Source organism: Emys orbicularis, chromosome 1 (genome assembly GCF_028017835.1).
Source record: "Emys orbicularis isolate rEmyOrb1 chromosome 1, rEmyOrb1.hap1, whole genome shotgun sequence".
NCBI classification, from domain to species: domain Eukaryota; kingdom Metazoa; phylum Chordata; order Testudines; family Emydidae; genus Emys; species Emys orbicularis.
Window position 1 is genome coordinate 325,938,754 of NC_088683.1, and position 20,289 is coordinate 325,959,042.

The window sequence follows — 20,289 nt, forward strand, 5'->3', positions numbered from 1 at the left end:
CTAGATGTTTTCTTTTTCCTAAATTTCACCCAGTTGTATTAAATAATGAGTACTGGTACTCTAAAAACACCTTTTTATTTGGTAGTGCATCTCTCATTTTTGGATCAAGACTGGATATCTTTCTAGAAGATACGTTATAGCTCAAACAGAAGCTATGGTTTGATGCACAAATTGCTGGAAGAAGTTCTATGGTCTGTGTTATGCAGGAGGTCAAAGTAGAGGATCATAATGGTCCCTTTTGGCCTTACAATTTTTATAAATCTCCTGGCACCCATGTATGCTCTGTATCTCACTTATTATTAGACCCTCCCTCTTCCTGCAAACACTTACTCATGTAAGTAACTCAATGCATGTCAGTAGCTCCACTGAGCTCTGTTAAAATAAAATATGGCTGTTTTATTTAATTCCTTGTCACTGCTCAGTGGGACAACTCACATGTATTTAAAGTATCAGAACCTTATTCTTTCTGAGTGGCATCATTTCCTCAGCTCTTTTAGGTAGCACTTTTGCATTTTCTTGAGCGATTACAAACCCAGTGAGTAGCATTATAGTAACTAAATTGTTAACATCGTATGAGTTATGGCTACACCATTTGTGCAGTTTTTCCTCTTTGGGTTATTCTACAGTATATCGATAGAATACATGCCAGCCTTGCTGGAGTTTACACTATATGCCTCACTGTCAAAGGATGAATCTTGGGAAGCATTAAAGTTGTGGCAGGACGGAAGAGAGAGAGTAGGTTGATAGGTAGTTAATGGGTTAGTACATTTATTAGCCATTCACTTTTGGTTATCTACTTTCCAATCCTGATGTAGGCTGGATAGAGACTGAACCCAAACTGACTTATAATGTGGCTTGCTTTGTTTTCTATTTTGCTGAAATACCACCAGAGCCTGTTCTTGTGGTATTTGCAGCAAATGCATTAAGTCCTGGAGATCTTGGGAGAAAGGCTATATATCATGACATTTCTAGCTCATGTTTGGAGATCCCAGAGTTTCAAATGGGCTTTGGATGAATAATAAATTTGAACTAGAATTTGAAACTTGAACTCCAAACCTTTTGAGGTGGCATACCACTAGCCCAGAAGTGGAAATGAGTTGTTTGGCATCCTTCTGGTTCCCAAAAACCACCACACACAATGGTGAAATTCATTCTCTTCTCATGGGAGGCCTGAGGCTGAACTGAAAGGAATGTTACAAGTCACAGGTGGGTTCCTTGACAGAGCCTGTGTGACAGACACATTTCCTGCCCACACTGTGGGCTTGATCTTGCTCTCATTGAAGGCAATGTGAGAAATCCCATTGAATTAAATAGGAGTAGAACTGAGTCATCTTTGTGGTTCAAACCAGTATTATTAGGCACCAATTTCCATACACATTAGATTCATTTACTAATTGGGTTTATTTAAGGGGGGAAAAGGAATCTACTACTTGTTTTAGATGCTCATATTATGACCACATTTATTATCCAGTGAACTGTAAATGTTAATAAAAATGTATTTGTTCCCATCTTCTTTCAAAAGCTGGTAGTGTTCTTTTTCTCTTTTCAGCACTTTACCTTGAGTCTCCATTTTAGCCCAGAACATTTCTAATTACCACATTGCTCCTTTTAAAACACAGAGAAGAGCCTTGTACCACACACTTATTATTAAACCCTCAAACACAGTCATCTTCTCTTGCCATTAAATAAGAGTTTACATTTATAGTTAATCCAGTAGGCCCTATTATGTTAACCTTGCCTCATTTTTCTATCAGGATAGTAATAATAATTGAAGGCTTCTTCCTGTTTAAAGCAAATGAAGACCAAATTTATGGAATCATGTTTAAAAGATTTATTCCAAAAAAGGAATGTTTTGCTGTGATTTTTTTTAACGTTTTGTTTGTGGGTAATAATCTGTCAAAATTACTCTCATGGAAAGGAAGTTCTTGGAATGGATTTAATAACTGATCTAAATTTTATTTACTTTGTATAGAGAGTTGTAAAATGTGAGGCTATTTTTACTTATGTCCATTTTTCTTTTTCTAGTTTTCTTACTTGGAGAAACTATTATTAGTCCATGGAGCCTGGAGTTATAATCGAGTGACCAAATGCATATTGTATTGCTTCTACAAGAATGTGGTCTTGTATATTATTGAGGTAAGAACAGTCAAGAGGATGGACTTTGGCAAACAGTAACAATTGCAATTAGTAAATTAAAATTAAATGCTCTCTTCGCATGACACATATTCATTTTGTGGAGTTCACTGCCAAAAGATGTCACATAGTGAAGCTGGATTTTAAAAGAGGTTGGATACATTTATGACCTTTAATACTATGTGTAGTTATGCCTGTTAAGATTTGGGAGAAATCAAATATCATGTTTCAGGTGTAAACTGATAGTAGCAATGGTCAGGAAGAATCATTCCCTAATGCACATTATTGCACATTTGGCCGTTTACATCATGAGGATACTAGATTTGATGGATCATTCATCTTATCTGGTATGGCAAATTCTGTGTTGCTGAACCAGTGCTCAAAATCATTTAAAAAAAATAGTTGAAGGTTTTTCTTCATTCTTTCCAATAAATAGATGCTAAGAGGGAGGGATAATAAACAACAAAATGAGAACCTTATAATTAGCCAGCCACTTAGAGTAGATTACAGGAGACAGTAGGTCAGAAATGTTTTACTGTTCAATAAATCATACCATGGTCTGTGTACATATCTGACTCCCTCAGGGTCTGATAATCTTTTATTAGGGTGACCAGATGTCCCGATTTTATAGGGACAGTCCTGATTTTTGGGTCTTTTTCTTATATAGGCTCCTATTACCTCCTTCACCCCCACCTCCGTCCCGATTTTTTCACATTTGCTGACTGGTCACCCTAATTTTTATGCATGTATTATTCTCATGGAGAACAGAAGTTCTCAGCAAACATGTTCCATTTTTTCTTATATGTATCTGAATGACCTCTACTTTTGGAGTTCATCATTTCCAATACAGTTCAAAGTCTATTTACTACATGTGGTCAGCTGCCATAGTATTGAAGAGTCAAACTATCATTTCCAACTGCACCTTAGAGCAGGGGTGGGCAAACTACGGCGCGCAGGCCGGATCCGGCCGATCAGGGCTTTGGATCCAGCCCACGGGATTGCCCCCCATGGCGCCGCGGGCCCGGCACCGCTCTCAGAAGCGGCCCCCGTGCGGGGGGGGGGCAGAGGGCTCCGCGTGCGTTGCCCTTGCCTCCAGGCACCAACCCCTGCAGCTCCCATTGGCCAGGAATGGGGAACCGCGGCCAATGGGAGCTTCGGAGGAGGTACCTGGAGGTGCATCAAGGGCAGTACACGTGGAGCCCTCCACCCTCCCACCCGCTCCCCCAGGGGCCGCAGCGCTTCCTGGAGCGGTGCGGGTCCGGGGACAGGGCAGGCAGGCAGGGTGCCTGCCCTGGCACTGGTGTGCACTGCTGCCACCCCGGAGCCGCTTTAGGTAAGCGGCGCTGGGCTGGAGCTTGAACCCCTCCTGCACCCCGCCCCCCAACTCCTTGCCCTAAGCCCCCTGCCTGCACCTCGCACCCCTCCTGCACCCCAATCCCCTGCCCTGAGCTCCCTGCTGCACTCTGCACCCCTGTGCACCCCAACCCCCTGCCCTGAGCCCCCTCCCGCAGTCCGCACCACTGCCCTGAGCCCCCTCCTGCACCCCAACCCCCTTCCCTCAGCCCCCTCATACACTCCGCACCCCTCCTCTGCCCCAATCCCTTGCCCTGAGCCCCTTCCTGCACACCGCACCCCCTCCCACATCCTGCACCCCAACCCCCTGCCCCGGCCCTGCATACAATTTCTCCACCCAGATGTGGCCCTCGGCCCAAAAAGTTTGCCCACCCCTGCCTTAGAGACTAACAAATTTATTTGGGTTAAGGTTATAAATTCTCCTTCATTATAAGATAGATTCTGATTGTCCTCTGTCTTTGCCAAAACTTAAATCCATGTACCTGATATTTCACAAGCATGGTCTTATCATAGTGTAGAAATTTTCATAAAGTTTTCAGACAAGGCATTTAGGAGATGGGAGGGTTCTAGCATGACCTGATCTCACTCATTGAATATTTTTCTATCCAGTTTTTTGGCTCATATTTACAAAACTGTTTTCAGTAAGAGGATCTAAGTGTTGCTGGAGATGAGAATAATTGTATTCATTAGTGCTGAATAATTAATGGAGCATTGCGAAATTTTTTTAAAATAGGTATTTTTTCCCCTCTCTTCGTTTGGAATACCCTTAGCAGCTTCACAATTACTTTTCTTTCTCTAGGAGTTCTATTTCCATTTCATAGACTTTTTTAAAAAAAAAAATACTGATTCTTATAGATTATTGTATAACATGACTCTGCTTCAATAATTGTTACAGCTAATAAAAATATTGTATAATACTGTAGGGCTAAATTATAACTACCCCAATGTGAAAAGGCTGAAAAATCCACTCATGGAACGGCTGAAGATTGGTGGTGAACTTTGTGACCTGAGGTGTTTCTGTTAAATCATCTTGTTGTGGGGAGGGGTCTTCCTAACCATAAGTAAGGCTAAGATTTAATCACAGGTATTTTTAGTAAAAGTCATGGACAGGTCACAGGGCAGTAAAAAAAATTCATGACCCCTGACCTGTCCATGACTTCTTCTATAAATACCCCTGACTAAATCTTAGGAGCTCTGGGGGACTTCAGGGGTGCTGCTGGTGTTCTGGGCTGGGGGGGGGGGGCTCCAGGCATTGCTGGTGCTCAGGGTCCCAGGGTGCCCCTGGTGCCCAGGGGGCAGCAGCCCAGGGTGCCACTGGTACTTGGGGGGGGGGAGTGGTTGGGAGGCAGCCTGGGGTGCCGCTGGTGCTCCAGGGTGCAGGGAGGCTGGGGCTGCTTGGGCAGCCCTGGGGTCAGCTGCACTGGCCACTACAGAAGTCACTGAGTCCCAGAAAGTCACAGAATCCATTATTTCTGTGACCTCCCTGACAGACTGGCAGCCTTAACCATAAGATGTCCTGAGATGATGCTTAAAATGCATGTCTATTCTGAAAGTACCCTGTGTAAAGATGGCCTCTTCTTTCTATCCTCATCTGCTTCCTTTGGGTATTCAGAGTCCTGTCTCCTTGCCTCACTGACAAATTAACTTTTACTCCTTTTTAGTTCTGTTGGCACTGCAGAGCCAGTACAGCTAAGAATGAGCTGGATTCCATTCTGGCTAATGCATCTGCATAACAGAATTGTTAATGAGTAGTTTCTGTTGCATGGCCATATTATGCCCCCAGTTACACCTGTACATCTGCATTACATATTTGTAAGATTCACTCACAAGGAAGTTGCTGCTGGCAATGGGGTATAAGTGGAGGCAGAATTTGAAGCCCATGGGGTTGCACCTGTGTAACTGAGGCAGGGCCGGCGCTCCAGGCACCAGCGTAGCAAGCTGGTGCTTGGGGCGGCACATGGAAGGGGGCGGTACGTCCAGCTCTTTGGCGGCAATTTGGCGGCGGGTCCCTCAGTCCCTCTCAGCAGGAAGGACCTGCTGCCGAATTGCCACTGAAGAATGAAGCGGCGGCAGTAGAGTGGCGGCGGAAGTGCTGCAGATCACGATCGCGGCCTTTTTTTTTTTTTTTTTTTGTCTGCTTGGGGCGGCAAAAACCCTGGAGCCGGCCCTGAACTGAGGGCAAGAACTGACCTACAGAATTGATACTAGTGATGATACCCAACCTTGAGAGCACTCATTTTTTATTTTCAGCTGCCATGTTGACTTTTCAGCACTGGCACTTTGGAAAAAAATTATATTTATAAACTTAGCAAAACTGACCTGGAAACTGAGATACAACAAATATGCAACCCCAGGCTACTATCCTTGGAGTCACTTTCCAGACCACAATTAAACTTTTTGCTTTCCACAAGGAAGATCGTGATGTTTTGCATTTCTAGCGTGAGACCTTTGAGTGCCATTCACTCTTTATGTGGAGTGGTGATCACAGAAAAGAGAAGCTCCACCGTGACACAAAACCCACAGCTCGTGAGATTCCCACCTCCATCTACTGTGGTGTACACCCTTGAGTAGCTGCTGCAGTATTATTGTTTGTTCCCTGACACTCTGAACAAGCTTGGCCTTTACCTCCCACTGTCTGTTTTGACTTGCCATGTGCAGAGAGATTTTTCTTCGACATCACAGTGAAACCAGAGTTTGTACCTGAATTACATTCCAAGCTAATTTTCAAAAGACTCTACTGAGTAAATCTTTTTAGAGTTGAACTGAAGAGAATGTCTGTCAGAGTGACAGGGCTGTTAGTTGTGCTTTTTCTACTGTTACGTGTTTTGTTTTCACTGGAGGTTTAACACCTGAAGTAAGCTTTATGTAACTGAATTTCACAGGTCTGCAATACTGAGTCTCATTGTAATTCTTTTTGTTCCTGCCTCCTCTCATACAAGCCACAGAGTAGAAATAATGACAGGTTTCAGAGTAGCAGCCGTGTTAGTCTGTATCCGCAAAAAGAACAGGAGTACTTGTGGCACCTTAGAGACTAACAAATTTATTAGAGCATAAGCTTTCGTGGGTTACAGCATCCGAAGAAGTGGGCTGTAACCCACAAAAGCTTATGCTCTAATAAATTTGTTAGTCTCTAGAGTAGAAATAAGAGATTGTTCTCAATGAGGAAGCCTGAGTACAGCCAGGCATGAAAGTCAGAGCTTCAGTTAGGAGAGGAGCAAATATGGGTTAAACCAAGAATGAAGAACTGTCTGAAGAACTTGTTGTCCTCTGCCCCCTTTCTCCAAAATCTCTGGGTGCATGGATCATCATATAGCTCAAAACCAGTAGCAGATTTAAAAATTGGTCCCAGAAATGTACCTAGTGAGAGCACAAGGAGGAATCTAGCAATATCATCTCACACTGTGACTTTCCATGCTTTTGTGATTAATTTCCTCCAACTTCTTGGAAAGGTATTCAAAAAACAAAATTCTGGGTCTAAATAGCCAATGCACTCACCTTTTTTGTGCTGTAGGTGTTACTTGTACTAGAGTCTGCTGAGCTGACACTGGTCACTTCTTTGTTCAATGGGGGTGTGATGGTATTTTGGTGAATGGGGGTGGGGTTGTATTAAATTCTCTAAATACATAAGCTTGCTGTTTAGCTGCATTTCATTGGGCATACATTCCAGCAGCATATTAAAGCTGTCTCCTGTGACAAGAGGTCTAAAATGTTGGAGCAGAATAGAGCCCTTAGATGAAAGAGAATGTGGGAAAACATCAAGAAAAAATTAAGTCCTCGTACTCTGCAGATTTGGATTGGAGCCCATTTAATATTTGTGCTTTTTGTTTTTAAATGAAGAGAACTTTAATGCTTATGAAACTTCCAAGAATGACAGCCCTGGAAGTTAAAAGTCTTTTGGGTCTGATTCTCCTTTGCCCCAAGGCCCCTATGTGCCATTCTGGCAGTGTCTTAAAGAAGATGTAAATGTAATTTTCACTTGCTTAAGGCCCAGTTATGCTGCCAGTGCAGTGCAAAGAGACCTTTCTATAAGTGAGAATCAGGCCCTTTATCCATAGAGCAGGTTCAGCAAAATCAGCAGTGAAGTTTCCCAGTTCTGCCAGGCACTGAACTGTGAGAGGGTAATTCTGTTTGTAAAGTGACCAAGATGGTAAGAGGAGCAGAACCCAAATAAAATGCCTTTTTGCCAGGTGCACTCTTAGATTCCTGTTGTCTGTCTGCAGGAGAAGATTACTTAAATCTTCACACTGCACTTTTATGCTGTCCCAGAATCACCCCTGAAACATGAAGTCAGCAAACAGACTCCACTGACAAATAGCTGGGCATCATTACAAGTCTCCATCCCATTCAGTTATTTATTTACCTGGCTTTATACCAGCTTGTGAAATAAGAGATCTATCCAACAGATGTGAAACAGATATTTCACTACAGATGATATCAAGTCTCTCTGATGATATCAGAGCTATGATAGATATATAGCTGATTTCAAATGTAAAAAGTCACCGGAACCTCTTTCATGTCATGCTTAGAAGCCGAAACATGGCAAGATCAAAGAAGATATCAGAAATACCAGGGAAAAGTTCAAACCATTTGTGAGTGATACCTTGATCAGTATATGGAAGGCAGTGACCAGGTCGGAGAGAATTACACAGGAAAGGAGTGCTGGTTCCTTTATTGGAACAAATTAGTTAAGTTAGTACAATAAAGCCTACTTGCCCTAATTAAGGATCAAGGCCCCCTTGTACTAGGTACAGTACAACAAATAAAAATGATAGTGCTTGCATCAGAGGTCTCACAATCTAGGACTGTGACAAGACTCAACAGGTGGAAGAAACTGAGAAGGGGGTACTGAGGGGAGGATGAGGTGTCAGCAAGAGGAATGAGTTATAAATAGCACTTTTCTCAGCTCACCATCTGCCTAGCCATTGTCAGATGGCCAAGTTTTCTAGTTGTCAATACAGATATAAATCTTAAGGCAAGACTTGACGATGGTGGCTTTATATATTTTAATAAGGTTTTTTTCCTATATGTAAGGGCAGCAAGGGAGAAAGTGAACAAATGTGCTAGAGGAGAATAAGGCACTAAGCCATCAGCCTCATAATTTTCCCATTTGGAACTCAATTAAGCCCTCAAAAAAAGTCTAAACTTATTACTGCTTAGATAAACATACTTTTAAAAATGTGTCAGATTTGGGAGTCCCACGAGATTCGGTTATGCGTAACCTGTGAAGTCCTCCTTGTGACCACCATTTTGGACTTGTCCAATAGAACACGTAGCCTGTAACCACATTTGAAATAGTTAAAGCAGCATTTTGTTTTTAAAATGCTGTTTTTTTATGTAAAAACACTTTAAAATCTTAATTTTTATCAGAAGCAGCCATAAGGATTTCATCCTTGGAATCTAAAATGGCGGAGAGGATTCAGCCTATCCCCTAAGACACTACAAAATACCCAGGTCTGACATTTTCAAGTGATAGGTGTCATAATTGAAGTTATAGGAAGTTGTTTTGTAACAAATTTTTCTAAATAATAATACATCATTTTATCAGGTATCCAAAATACAGATATATTCAGGCTATGCAATTATAGGGCCAAACTTTCAAAATCGCTTAAAAACCTAGAGCTACACACAAAGGTATGCAGACAATTGAGTTCCTTATCATGATTGGGTATACAAATTTGTTATTTACCCACACAAATAACCACTTGGAAACTTAAGTTTGTATGTGTAAATACCCAATCTACATGTATACTTGTAGCAGCAGTTGTGCCACTAATTAGGCATAAATCTCACACACATACATTTTTGCATACATCTTTGGGCTTTTGAAAATCTGGCCTTTAAATGTCTTCATATAGGTAAATGTCCATCTGTAGAAAAGAAGTTATTCTCAATGGATAGTTGCACTGAACAACTCAGTGTCATGGCTATATTAGTGAACATCCAAATAATATGAATCAGACTTTAACTAGAGCATCATATCCTCATAAGAAGCTTAGATACCATGGTGATGGATGCAGTATAAGAACCTAAGTAGATAAAATTCAGCAGTTTGTATTTTTATACTTTTAAAAATAAGTCCTTATTTCAGAGTTGTCCTTTTCTGTATGGAATCTCTTTTTATCAACTTCATACCCAGGAGTAACAGAAAACTTTTGCTGGAAGATCTAGGTCAGCATAAAATACAGCCAAATAAATAACCAGAAAAATTCAGTAAAACTATAATTAATTATTATGGAGGCCGTAAAGCAGATACTTAAAATGGCATTCCAAATTGTTGTTTCAAATAAAATGAGATATGGCTTATGCATATCACATCACCCTAATCCAAAAGTGTCTAGGAAGTGACTATACCCTTTGATTTTTTCTTTCTTTGAAAATGTATCCAAATTCCTCTTGTACCAATGTACAAATGCTAGTCTCTATTACTGCTGCTGACAGTTTATTCTATGTTGCAACCCCCCGTTGTGTAAAGAAATTGTTTGAATTGCTCTTAGGTTAGTCCCTTCTTCAACTTTAATCCATGATTGACTTCTTGTTTTTGGATTCCTAATTTAGTATGTTAATCCCACGAGTTTTGAAGGAGTCAGTCACGAAGATAAATCCATACTATTTTTCCTTTCCTTGCAGTAATGTATGCTGCACATGAATCATTAGAGAAGAGTCCATCTTTATTAAAAGGTTTGCCTCAAGCGCTAGATTTAACATTTTTCAAATGTTCAACCACAAATGATCAAACACATACCTTTTTTGCTTGCTTGTTTGTTTGTTTCTTCTAAACATACTCTGGAATACATCCTACAGATGGCATAGTTGTTAATATTTCAACAGTCAAAGTACCATTATTATGAATGACAAATTAGGCTCCATGGCTAGGTCCCAAAATCTCTGAGTGCCTAGTGCAACATCTGCAAGTAGCAGTGCGTATTGCAAAAGACTCTGGTGTGGGAAAGGATCTCTTTTGATATTTTATTTGTGGGAGGTATTATGCCTGGAGCTAAAAAATCCCTTAGATATTTATACCTTAGTAGGACATGGTGAATATGACAAATACAAAGAGTGGGTCTCTTTGTGTGAAGTTTTTGCTCTACTCTGTATGAAATGCTCCGATTCCCACATGGAGGCTAATAAGAAGAGAAAAATGTTGATGCTGTCCTGTTAAATTGGTGTTTTTCTTGTGTATGAAATATATTGGTAATCAATCTTTTCAACTGTGGCTTTATCAAAGCAGGAATTCTATATAGTAAATAAATACACATCTCCAGTATCTTGTTAATCCTTGTCACCAATGGAAATGCATTTTAATGTTGGAAGGGCAGAATATATTATGGAGGCTAGATAAACTCTGATCATGAAGAATCATCCTGGAGAGATTAAGTGAAGTCCAGTGTTGTAGAAATGGTGTTTTTGTTTTGTTAAAAAAATATATCTGAAATTACAATGTTCTGATATGTGTGAAAAGGAGATCAGAATCTCGCCTTGCGTGTGCAGCAAAAGTATTTTTTAAAATTTCAGGTCATATTATAACTGACTCTAACCCTATTTTGTTTCCTGACACTACAAGTTAGTTAATTTGAAGCTATTTTTATTCTTTAGAATTCTTTTTAAACAATTCAGTAATTTTTGCTTGTCCTGTTTCAGTAAAAACAAAGGGGAAGGTGGGAGAGTCTACTTTCCCTTACACTGGTGTCAATTCAGTGGCTATAGTGGAATTATAACTGTTTTAGAGGAGAATCAGTTACAAACTGTAAATTCATATCAACATTAGAACATGTCAATAACCCTGATCAGGGAATAACCTGTATTCAGTGAGTTCATGCTGAATTTAGCTGTATACATCCTACTGCACCAAAGGGACTGTCATAAGATGGCCCTGCCTGGAGTGCCCTTCTGTGGCAGGCAGTGGCATGACAGGCACACCTGCCTCAATTTCCCTTTTCAGAGTCCCCAGTCACTGCATGTAAACTTGTCCTCTAGTCCATCAACAGAGTTTTACCAAAACATAGTTCAAATAGTCTCTAACAAAAGTCACAAATGTAGTCTATTTCCCACACCCACTGTATATAGTTGTTAATACCCTGCTCTTCCCAGCAGGCACCCCCACCAGCCTCTCTGCTGGGAGTCCTCCTGTACCACACTCTAGTGTCTTCCACCCCACCTAGCCTCCTTGTTGGTCCCCTTCTGTCCCTCTGCCAGGACAGCTACTCCAGGCCTTCCCTGCTCTTCCAAATGGGACCCCCCATAGCCTCTCTGCTAGGAGATCGCCCCCACCAGGACATAAGCTCTCACTCCCCCTAGCAGCCCTTTCACTATTCATCTGGGTTTGGCCCTCCAGCCCTAGCAAGCTCCTCCATTGTTCCCCGCCTTCAGCTCTGCATCCCTTGGCTCCAACTGTCCAGTTTAGAGCCAGCAGGCAACTGCCTCTGCTGCTTCTTGGCCTTCAGCCCTCTGGCCGTGACTCTCTGGCTTGGAGACACCAGCCAACAAATCCCTCTTGCTGCGCTTCTGTCTTCAGCCTTCTCCCAAGAACTACAATCAGTCTCCCGGCTGCCTCTTCTTCTCCTGACAGACCCAGACCTGGTAAGCCAAGGCAGCATCATAGACAATAACTCATGTGGTGGAAGAGTGCCCAAGCTGGCATCTGGAGGTCTGTCTACAATGCTTAGCCTCCTCAGAGGCCATCCTCAGGTTATGGAGCCTAGACATTGAGTTCTGATGTCTGCACACAAGAGACCATCTTATCACCATTCTATTAAAAAAAATACTTTATTAAAAAGTCAAACACAGAAAAGTGCTTCAAAACTCATGTTTAACCTTAGTTTTGTATTTAAATATTACCTATGCTCCTGTATGTTTAACTTCCCCACTCATGTAAATGGCAGCTGATGCAACTCATTCAGCTAATGAATGGCATGAAAATAGCTAGACTTTGTTTCATACTAAAAGGCTAAAATCTTCCAATTTTAAAACACATATGCTTGCATGGCAGTTTCTTATATCTTGGATTCAACAAAGAGCTTCTAAACCTAAGTAGAATCACACACTAATGGATCCACTATGCCAGTGAGTCCTTTTGGCAGGAGTCTATCACCAAATACTCTGTCAGACAGTAATTTCATTGACAGTGGTTTATATTACAACTTTCAAAAGGAAGGAAGCTACTTTACAAATACATTTTAAAAATAGCTATTCTAACTAATGAATCATAGGGTGAAAAGTCCCCCTCTCTCCTCCAAATGCCAATCTCATAGTTTCAACCTATGGTAAGGAGGAAAAATACTGATGTAAACACACTACCTCGATGAACAAGAGCCATACAGGACCTGGTTCTGCTCTCAGTTACTCCAGTGTAAATCAGGAATAACATTACTACTGTCATAGTAATTACACCAATATAAACCTGGTGTAAGTGAAACCAATATTTGGGCCAAAGAGCCTATTACAAATATAACCTCTTTCCATGCATAGTGCTGGATTTTAAAATAGCTTTCTTACAATTAGCCCCTGTCACAGGGTGGCTGGCCCCAGTAAATGAAATAGGTCCCGCTACCCTGTGCCAGAACAAGTGCTCCCATTTTGCCAATTAAGAGGGTGGAGTAGCACCTGGTGGCTACAGAGTACAGGGGAAGATCTGAGGGGAGAGACCCAGCATCACAGGTTGCTCTTCACTCATCTCTGGAACACCTCCTTCTGGCCACATCTGGGGATTAGCTCTGCCAGGTTGATGCCCCTTCCCTCAGTTGCATTTCAACACTGTCTCAGTCTCGCTCTCTCGGGACTCTCCTGCTCCCACTTTGTGGCTTAGCCCTCTGGCCAGTTCACTGTAGTTCTCCCTTTCTAGGGGGTGGGTATGTATCCAGATCTCTGGGAACTTACTGTCTCAGGCAGCCTTCCCTTTCACTGCCTCTTAACTGTGCCACTTCCACAGTGACTGGTAGGGGAACCCAAGCCCACCCTCTACACTGGGTTCCAGCCCAGGGACCCTACAACTAATAGTCAAAGCCTGCATGATCCTAAATCTTACTGCTGTATCCCTGGGCTACTTCCTACGTGGCCTCCTCTCAGCCCAACAGTGACTGCAGTTGGCCAGCCTTCCTCTTTCTCTCTGCAGTCCCTTTCTGCTCTCAGCTACTGGGCTTTATATGGGCCCCTCCTACTCCTGTCCAGCTGAGCTTCCTCTTTAATTAATCCTCATTGCTCCCTGGCTCCTCCTCCCAGGTGCAGATTATGCAGTAAATTGGCCCACCTAGCCACCTTAACCCTTTGGGGCCTTGTGGGGAGTGGATACCCCATCACACTCAGAGGGAAAACCAGTAAGCCAGCATGGGGAGGAACCCAGGCCAAACTGGTGCATGGTTGTGGCAACTCTGGTCAAATCAGGGAGTAGCCTGTAGAGCCTTGTCCAGGACAAGAAGTCAGGTGCAGTGATGGATTCCTGAATTTACTTAGCATGCTAGACACTGTTTCTCCATTGATGCTTCCACTGTGTAAGGACATAATATTCGGCTCCCTGGAGGCACTGATCATTTGCGCATGGTAAAGGGCCAGTAGCACTCTTGTCCCAGAGTGTATGGGCTGCTGTCACAAAGAGGTGTCGAGATCAGCTGTGGTATCACCCCATCCCCCATCCACAGGAGTCCCCTGAGTAGGAGTAGACCTTCGAGTTGGTGAAGTGTTCGTTCCCCATCTGAGAATGGGGCATCAGTCATCCAGAGATGTAATAGGTTGGTTTCATCTGTTTGCAGTTCTCTTAGCAGACTTAACTGTAGTGGTATATTGTTGAAGATCTGGCAGAGCTATATGTGCTAGCACATATAGACTGGAGGTTGGTATATAGTTAAAACAGGCACTAATAATAAAAGTGGCTGAATTCAGCTCAGTGTTGACAAGCTGAGCGTGGTGGCTGCACCTTTAGACCAGATTGGTATTCAGCTGGAGCAAACATCAGGGCCAGTACAGATGTATGAATGACTGAAGGGTCTGCTTCCCAGGAGGTTCCCAATAGTTTTGTATAAAGTTGGTACAGGAAGATCTCTTCATTTTCAGGTGTTACCTGCCTGACCTGGATGTCAGGTTACAGTCGAGTTTTACTCCCAAGTAGGTGACAACTGGATGGAATGGCAGTGGCCTTCCTTACACACGGATGAGTTGATTGGCAAGATGATTATTTAGATGGAAAATAGTTGCCTCTGTATTGGTTTCATCAAGAATTAGTCATCATTGCTGGAAGTAAGTGGTCAAAGTATCTATGTCTTAGCTGAAATTCCCTTCAATTCTGTGGAAGTTGTCAGTGACAGCAATACAGATGTCATCAGCATACACATACTTGTTGGCTGGTCCTTGTGGAAGGCCATTGGGTAGATGTTTAAGGCAACTCATTTTTCTCCCTGCCTTGCAGGATGAAGCTTCGGTTACTAATAATTTCTTGGATGGACTGCACCATCTGTCTACAAGGAATAACTTGCAGCAGGGTGGCATGCCACACAGTATCATAGGCTGTTGTCAGGTCAATAAGGATTGCCCCAATTTTCCTTCCTGACTAAAATGCATCTTTTGTGTCTTGTCAGCTGCTTACGCTGGTGCAGAACCAATATAGATCCCTAGTTGCAGGTGACTATTCATGAAGTATTCCTACCTTTCTTTAATTTGATTTAATCCAATCAACATTCTGAATTGTGTCTTGGGGTCCACTCCTGGAAACATATACCCCCGTGGGTTTAATGCTTGCTGCCATGACAGGCCTCATTGAAGCCAGTGAATACAGCAAACTAAGTAACTCTACTCTGCTTCACTAAGCAGCTTCTTTTGACAAAATAGTCTTAACTTATTCCCTAAGAGGTTGTGTGATATAGTAGTACTGTGTGGTATTTCAACCCACCTGTGGTTGCATTTCATTGGTGTCTGAATTGAAGTCAATGGGACTGCTCCTGGTTGGAACTGCATGCCCTGTAATAAGATATTGCAGGATCAGGCACTTTGATGTTACTTGAATACTGATAATCTAATACTAAACTTGGAACTCCTAGCCTAGAGCATTGTACCTTTCATTGAAAGTTCTCCAAGTGCTTTACAGACATTCTCACAACACCTCTGCAAAGTACGATAAATAGGTATTATGCTCATTTTATAGACAGATATACTGGCCCAGGCTCAAGAATGTTGGAACATAAGCTGATGGATAACAACTCAAAAACCATAGAGGAAACATTGGAAAGCAAATTGTAGTTGCCAATGTTGGAATGTAGTTGGCACGTCCACACCTTTAATGTCTGTAATAGAAAGAAAGTGCCAATAGATTTTTAATGATGTGATCAGGACTCAGAGGCAAAAGACCTAGCTCTTTAACTTGCCGACAAGACTTACTGCATCTAGGATTTCTTTGTATATCTCCCATCCAAGTAGTGAATTTAGCAGGCCCAGCTTAGTTTGTGAGACCTGTCAGGATCATGACACAAAGTCGGTAGGACAGTGAATTAATCTGCTGAGCAAATACAGGCACTGATAGTTTTTCTGTACCACTGAAAAATAGTTTTTCCAATGCACTTGAATGAACACCAACAATAAAACACTTCTACCCAGTCTCACTAATTAACCACCAGAGAGATTTATTTTATATGGGGATTTATAATAGGAATCTATAACCCAGTTTCTACTTGCTTGTACAGAGTTTTGAACAAAATACATAATATATGTACAGAGGGCAGAATTTGGGGTCTGAGATTCAGTGTACTGTTTTTGTGTTAGTTCCTTGGGCTGAGCTGTGTTTGGCGCAGTTTACAAGGGTGGTGGTGGGGGGGGGGGCAGAGATGGTTTATGCCACCTTTATAATCCTCCTCTCTGAAATTGGGACCAGCTGAGTACCAGGCAGATACCCAGTGTAAGTTACAGCAGCCTTAGGGTTGCTTTAAGCTGGCAGCCTGTTGCCCTAAGCAGCTACTTCAGCAGCCAGGGAGTGCTGGAGCATAGGAACACCTATGCAAGGAACTGAGGTTGAGCAGGGGAGTAGGGAGCAATGACCATTCTGCATCTTCAAGGGATGTTTCCAATCTGGGGGAATCCTTCACTGGCCAGTTAAACTGGCATTATGAACGCTTTATACTGCCAGAACAGTGCAATGTAGTGAGACCAAGGATCTGGCCCCAAATCTCCATTCATTCTGAAGATACAGTAGAACCTCAGAGTTACCGACCCCTCGGGAATGGAGGTTGTTTGTAACTCTGAAATGTTCGTAACTGAACAAAACATTATGGTGGTTCTTTCAAAAGTTTACAACTGAACATTGACTTAATACAGCTTTGAAACTTTACTATGAAGAAGAAAAATACTGCTTTACCTTTCTTTTTTTTAGTAGTTTACATTTAACACAGTACTGTATTGTATTTTCTTTTTTGTCCTCTGCTACACCCTGATTGTGTACTTCTGGTTCCAAATGAGGAGTGTGGTTGACTGGTCAGTTCATAACTCTGCAATTCGTAACTCTGAGGTTCTACTGTAGGAGCGTCTGGAAAAGACAGGCCACTTGATCTTGTGAGGCATTGAGCACTCATTGCATTCAGTGTGTGCTGAGGATGTCCAGCACCTCCCATGTGGAGCCCAACCCCTTTCAGCATCAGGGCCTATAAACATGTTGTCATCTAATTATCTTTAAAAGCAACAAACCCCTCTTTATTAAAGATTTTAAGATAATATTAAATGCAAATACAAGTAGCAAATTACAAAATGTAGGGACAGCATATGGAAACAATACCACACAACACACATTTATAAAATAGACATTGCCAATAAACCAGGATACCACTCCAGCTCTTCCCCCAAATATTAGGAATTCTGATAGCCCTCTTATACTCATGGCTCTGTTTTCATTAATGTAATTGATATATTTGGTTATAATCTTCACTTTATCATTTACTGTACATATTATGAGCCTGATTCTTCTCTCAGACCAGTGAAAATAAGGAGTGACTTCACTACAATCAAGGACTCACTGACTGTGAAGTAACACTTCAGATTTCGGGATCAAGAATCTACAATTTAGTGAAGTTGTACCAGTATAAAACCAGTGTAAGTGAGAGGAGAATCAGGCCCAAGATGTACATGTAAGTTAGATGCAGCCTTTATATTGTGTAAATACAGTACAGGTAACTTCCGTGAAGTCCCCAAAGATATGACCATGTAGGGTGACCAGATGTCCCGATTTTATAGGGACTGTCCTGATTTTTGGGTCTTTTTCTTATGTAGGCTCCTATTACCCTCCACCCCCGTCCCGATTTTTCACATTTGCTGTCTGGTCATCCTATGACCATGCCAAAACCCCCATACATATTTATACTTTGGAAAAGTTTGGATCTGGTTTCAGATCCAAATTTGTAGTTTTGACCTATTTTTAGTGTCCATTGACTTAAAAACCTGTCCTGCACATCAAACTCAATGGGAGCTTTGCCACTGACATCATTAGGAGACAGATCTGGCCCTAACAGAAATGTGATGGGAAAAATTTACTCTGTCGTCTTTATTCCAATACAGTACACCCTCGCTGTAAGGAACCCGTTGAGGTCCAAGCCATTTGTTTGTTATAGCCAGGGGTTCGTTATAGCGAAAGCCCTGCCTACTGAGGGGGAAGCGGCTGACAGCTCGTCCAGCCCCCGCCGCAGTGACAGAGCTGGAGGTGAGATCCAGGAACTGGGTTCATTATAGCCAAAGGTCCGTTATTATGAAGGGCCTTACAGAGAGGGGGTACTTTACTGTATATTCCCATTGACTTTTTCCCACATACCTGTAGAAACTGTCAATAGTCTGGAAGAACAGGAGTAGGGATGAATTGGTGTTAATTTTGTCTGTCATAGTAATGACATTGGGTTCCTGCCTTTTGGGGGAGCGGCAACAGTTTAGTTTATGCTTGTTTTGTTTATTCTGATACCATATCTACTCATCCAGAAACCCGAGACTCTACTTCTCAGCCAGGGGATCAGTGTTAACAAGTCAGACAAGTACAGTCCAAGTCAGTAATACCAGAACAAACAGTCAGTGTAGTAGCGGTTAAAGTACAAGTCATTAATGCTGAGAGTGTCATTTGTTATTGTTATTGGTGGTTAGGGTGACCAGATGTCCCGATTTTATAGGGACAGTCCCGATATTTGGGGATGTGTCTTATATAGGCTCCTATTACCCCCCACTCCCTGTCCCGATTTTTCACACTTGCTGTCTGGTCACCCTATTGGTGGTGACAGTTCCTTTTGGGATCAATCTTGATAGTAAACTCAAAGAGGAGATGGATTTTGCTAACAGTGTCATGACGTCACCAGGCTTTAGTTGCCAAAGAATGACCGGTGTCTAGTGTGATTAGTCAGCATGATGGACAGTCTCTGCTTTACTTCAGCTGGCATTCATTTAAAAAAATTCAAAAACTACATATGGTCTTACACCACTGAGAAACCTTTGTGTGCCTGCTAGTACCTGTGGGTCTATGGATAGACTAGGCACCCGATTAACCAATGTCTTCCTTTTGAGCTCCTCTGGTTTTTTCTTTCTTTTTGCTTCAGTGTTATGGCTGAATATTTAAATCCACTAAATCGGGAAACAGAAAGGTGCGGTTCCCACAGCAACCATAATTAAGCTACATTTGAATACAGGAAGCTTATATAGTAACATAGATTATCTAGGAGGAATGCGCCAAGCTGTGGTTGTGAGAGCAATTGCTTTTTTTGTGCACATGTGAATTTTGTAATATCTGTATGTGAGGTCTGTTCCAAATGAAGGCAAATCCCCTTGTCCCCAGTATGACAAGTACTGTACTATTAGAGTGTGCTTTTGCCCACATATCTGCAGAAATGGCCACGAGTCTGGAAGTAGAAGAAATGGGGTGAATTGGCATTTGTTTTTTCACAGCCTGAGTAATGCCATAGGGGTTCAGTTGCAGAACTGTAGTAAAATATATTTTCTCTGTTACCTATCTGTGTATTATGTAGAAACTGACCAAATACTCACCTTAAGGGAACTTTAAGTCCCAGTTTCTGAAACTTAAATAGATTCCTGGGACCAGAACCATCGCTAGTTCATTAGTCACGTTTATTAGGGTAGTATCCAAGGACCAAACAAGATTGGGGCCCCATTGTGCTAGGCACTGTTCAAACAGACACGTAGATGACCCTGACAAGTTTACAATCGAAATAGACAAGATAGACACATGATGTGTATATAAAACACGAGGGTATAACACACAAACAGAATAAATATGTGATGGCAACAAACATCAGGTTAGTTCCATTTCTAGGTGTGTGTGTGTGTGTGTGTGTGTGTGTGTGTGTGTAAAGTTTCTTTTTGGAGGGGATAGCTAAATGGAAAGAAAAGGGAAGGGGGGTGAAGAGGACAGGGTAGAGGGTGTAGAGGGAAGAGACGCAGGTCTGGAGTGAAGTTACTGAGGCTGGGGCAAATTGTTGGAGCAAACAGCCAATCAGCACAGGACAAATAAAGTCCACTTAAAACTCTAGGAAGTTCTTTGAATGTCCAGAGGTTCCCACTTCGGCTGCTTCTGTTTCTACTAGCTGGAGTCTCCAGCTGGCTCAAAAAGTTCTGGTCCCAGGAATCTCTCTCTAGTTCATGGCATTGTTGTTCAGTCCCATGATTTAGTTTTCTTCCACTAACTAACAGAAGCACATTCATGCTGAGTGAGAAAACCACACAAAAATGTGAAGGTATTCATGTCCTGACTGTTCGATTTTGATTTGACCTAAATGCTGTAAGATTTCTCTTGTTTTATGACCATTTTTGTCTCCCTAAAGCAGGTTTTAGGGGCAAGGAGTGATTAGT

At 42.1% G+C, this 20,289-nt stretch overlaps 1 protein-coding gene across 1 annotated transcript in view; it reads left to right on the forward strand.

The window, feature by feature from the left end:
• Positions 1-20,289, forward strand: part of ATP8A2 (ATPase phospholipid transporting 8A2) — a 549,272-nt gene that overhangs the window by 325,506 nt on the left and 203,477 nt on the right. The window contains exon 27 of the mRNA XM_065423317.1: positions 2,026-2,136. Coding sequence (XP_065279389.1) covers positions 2,026-2,136 — 111 coding nt within the window. The remainder of the gene's footprint in view (positions 1-2,025; positions 2,137-20,289) is intronic.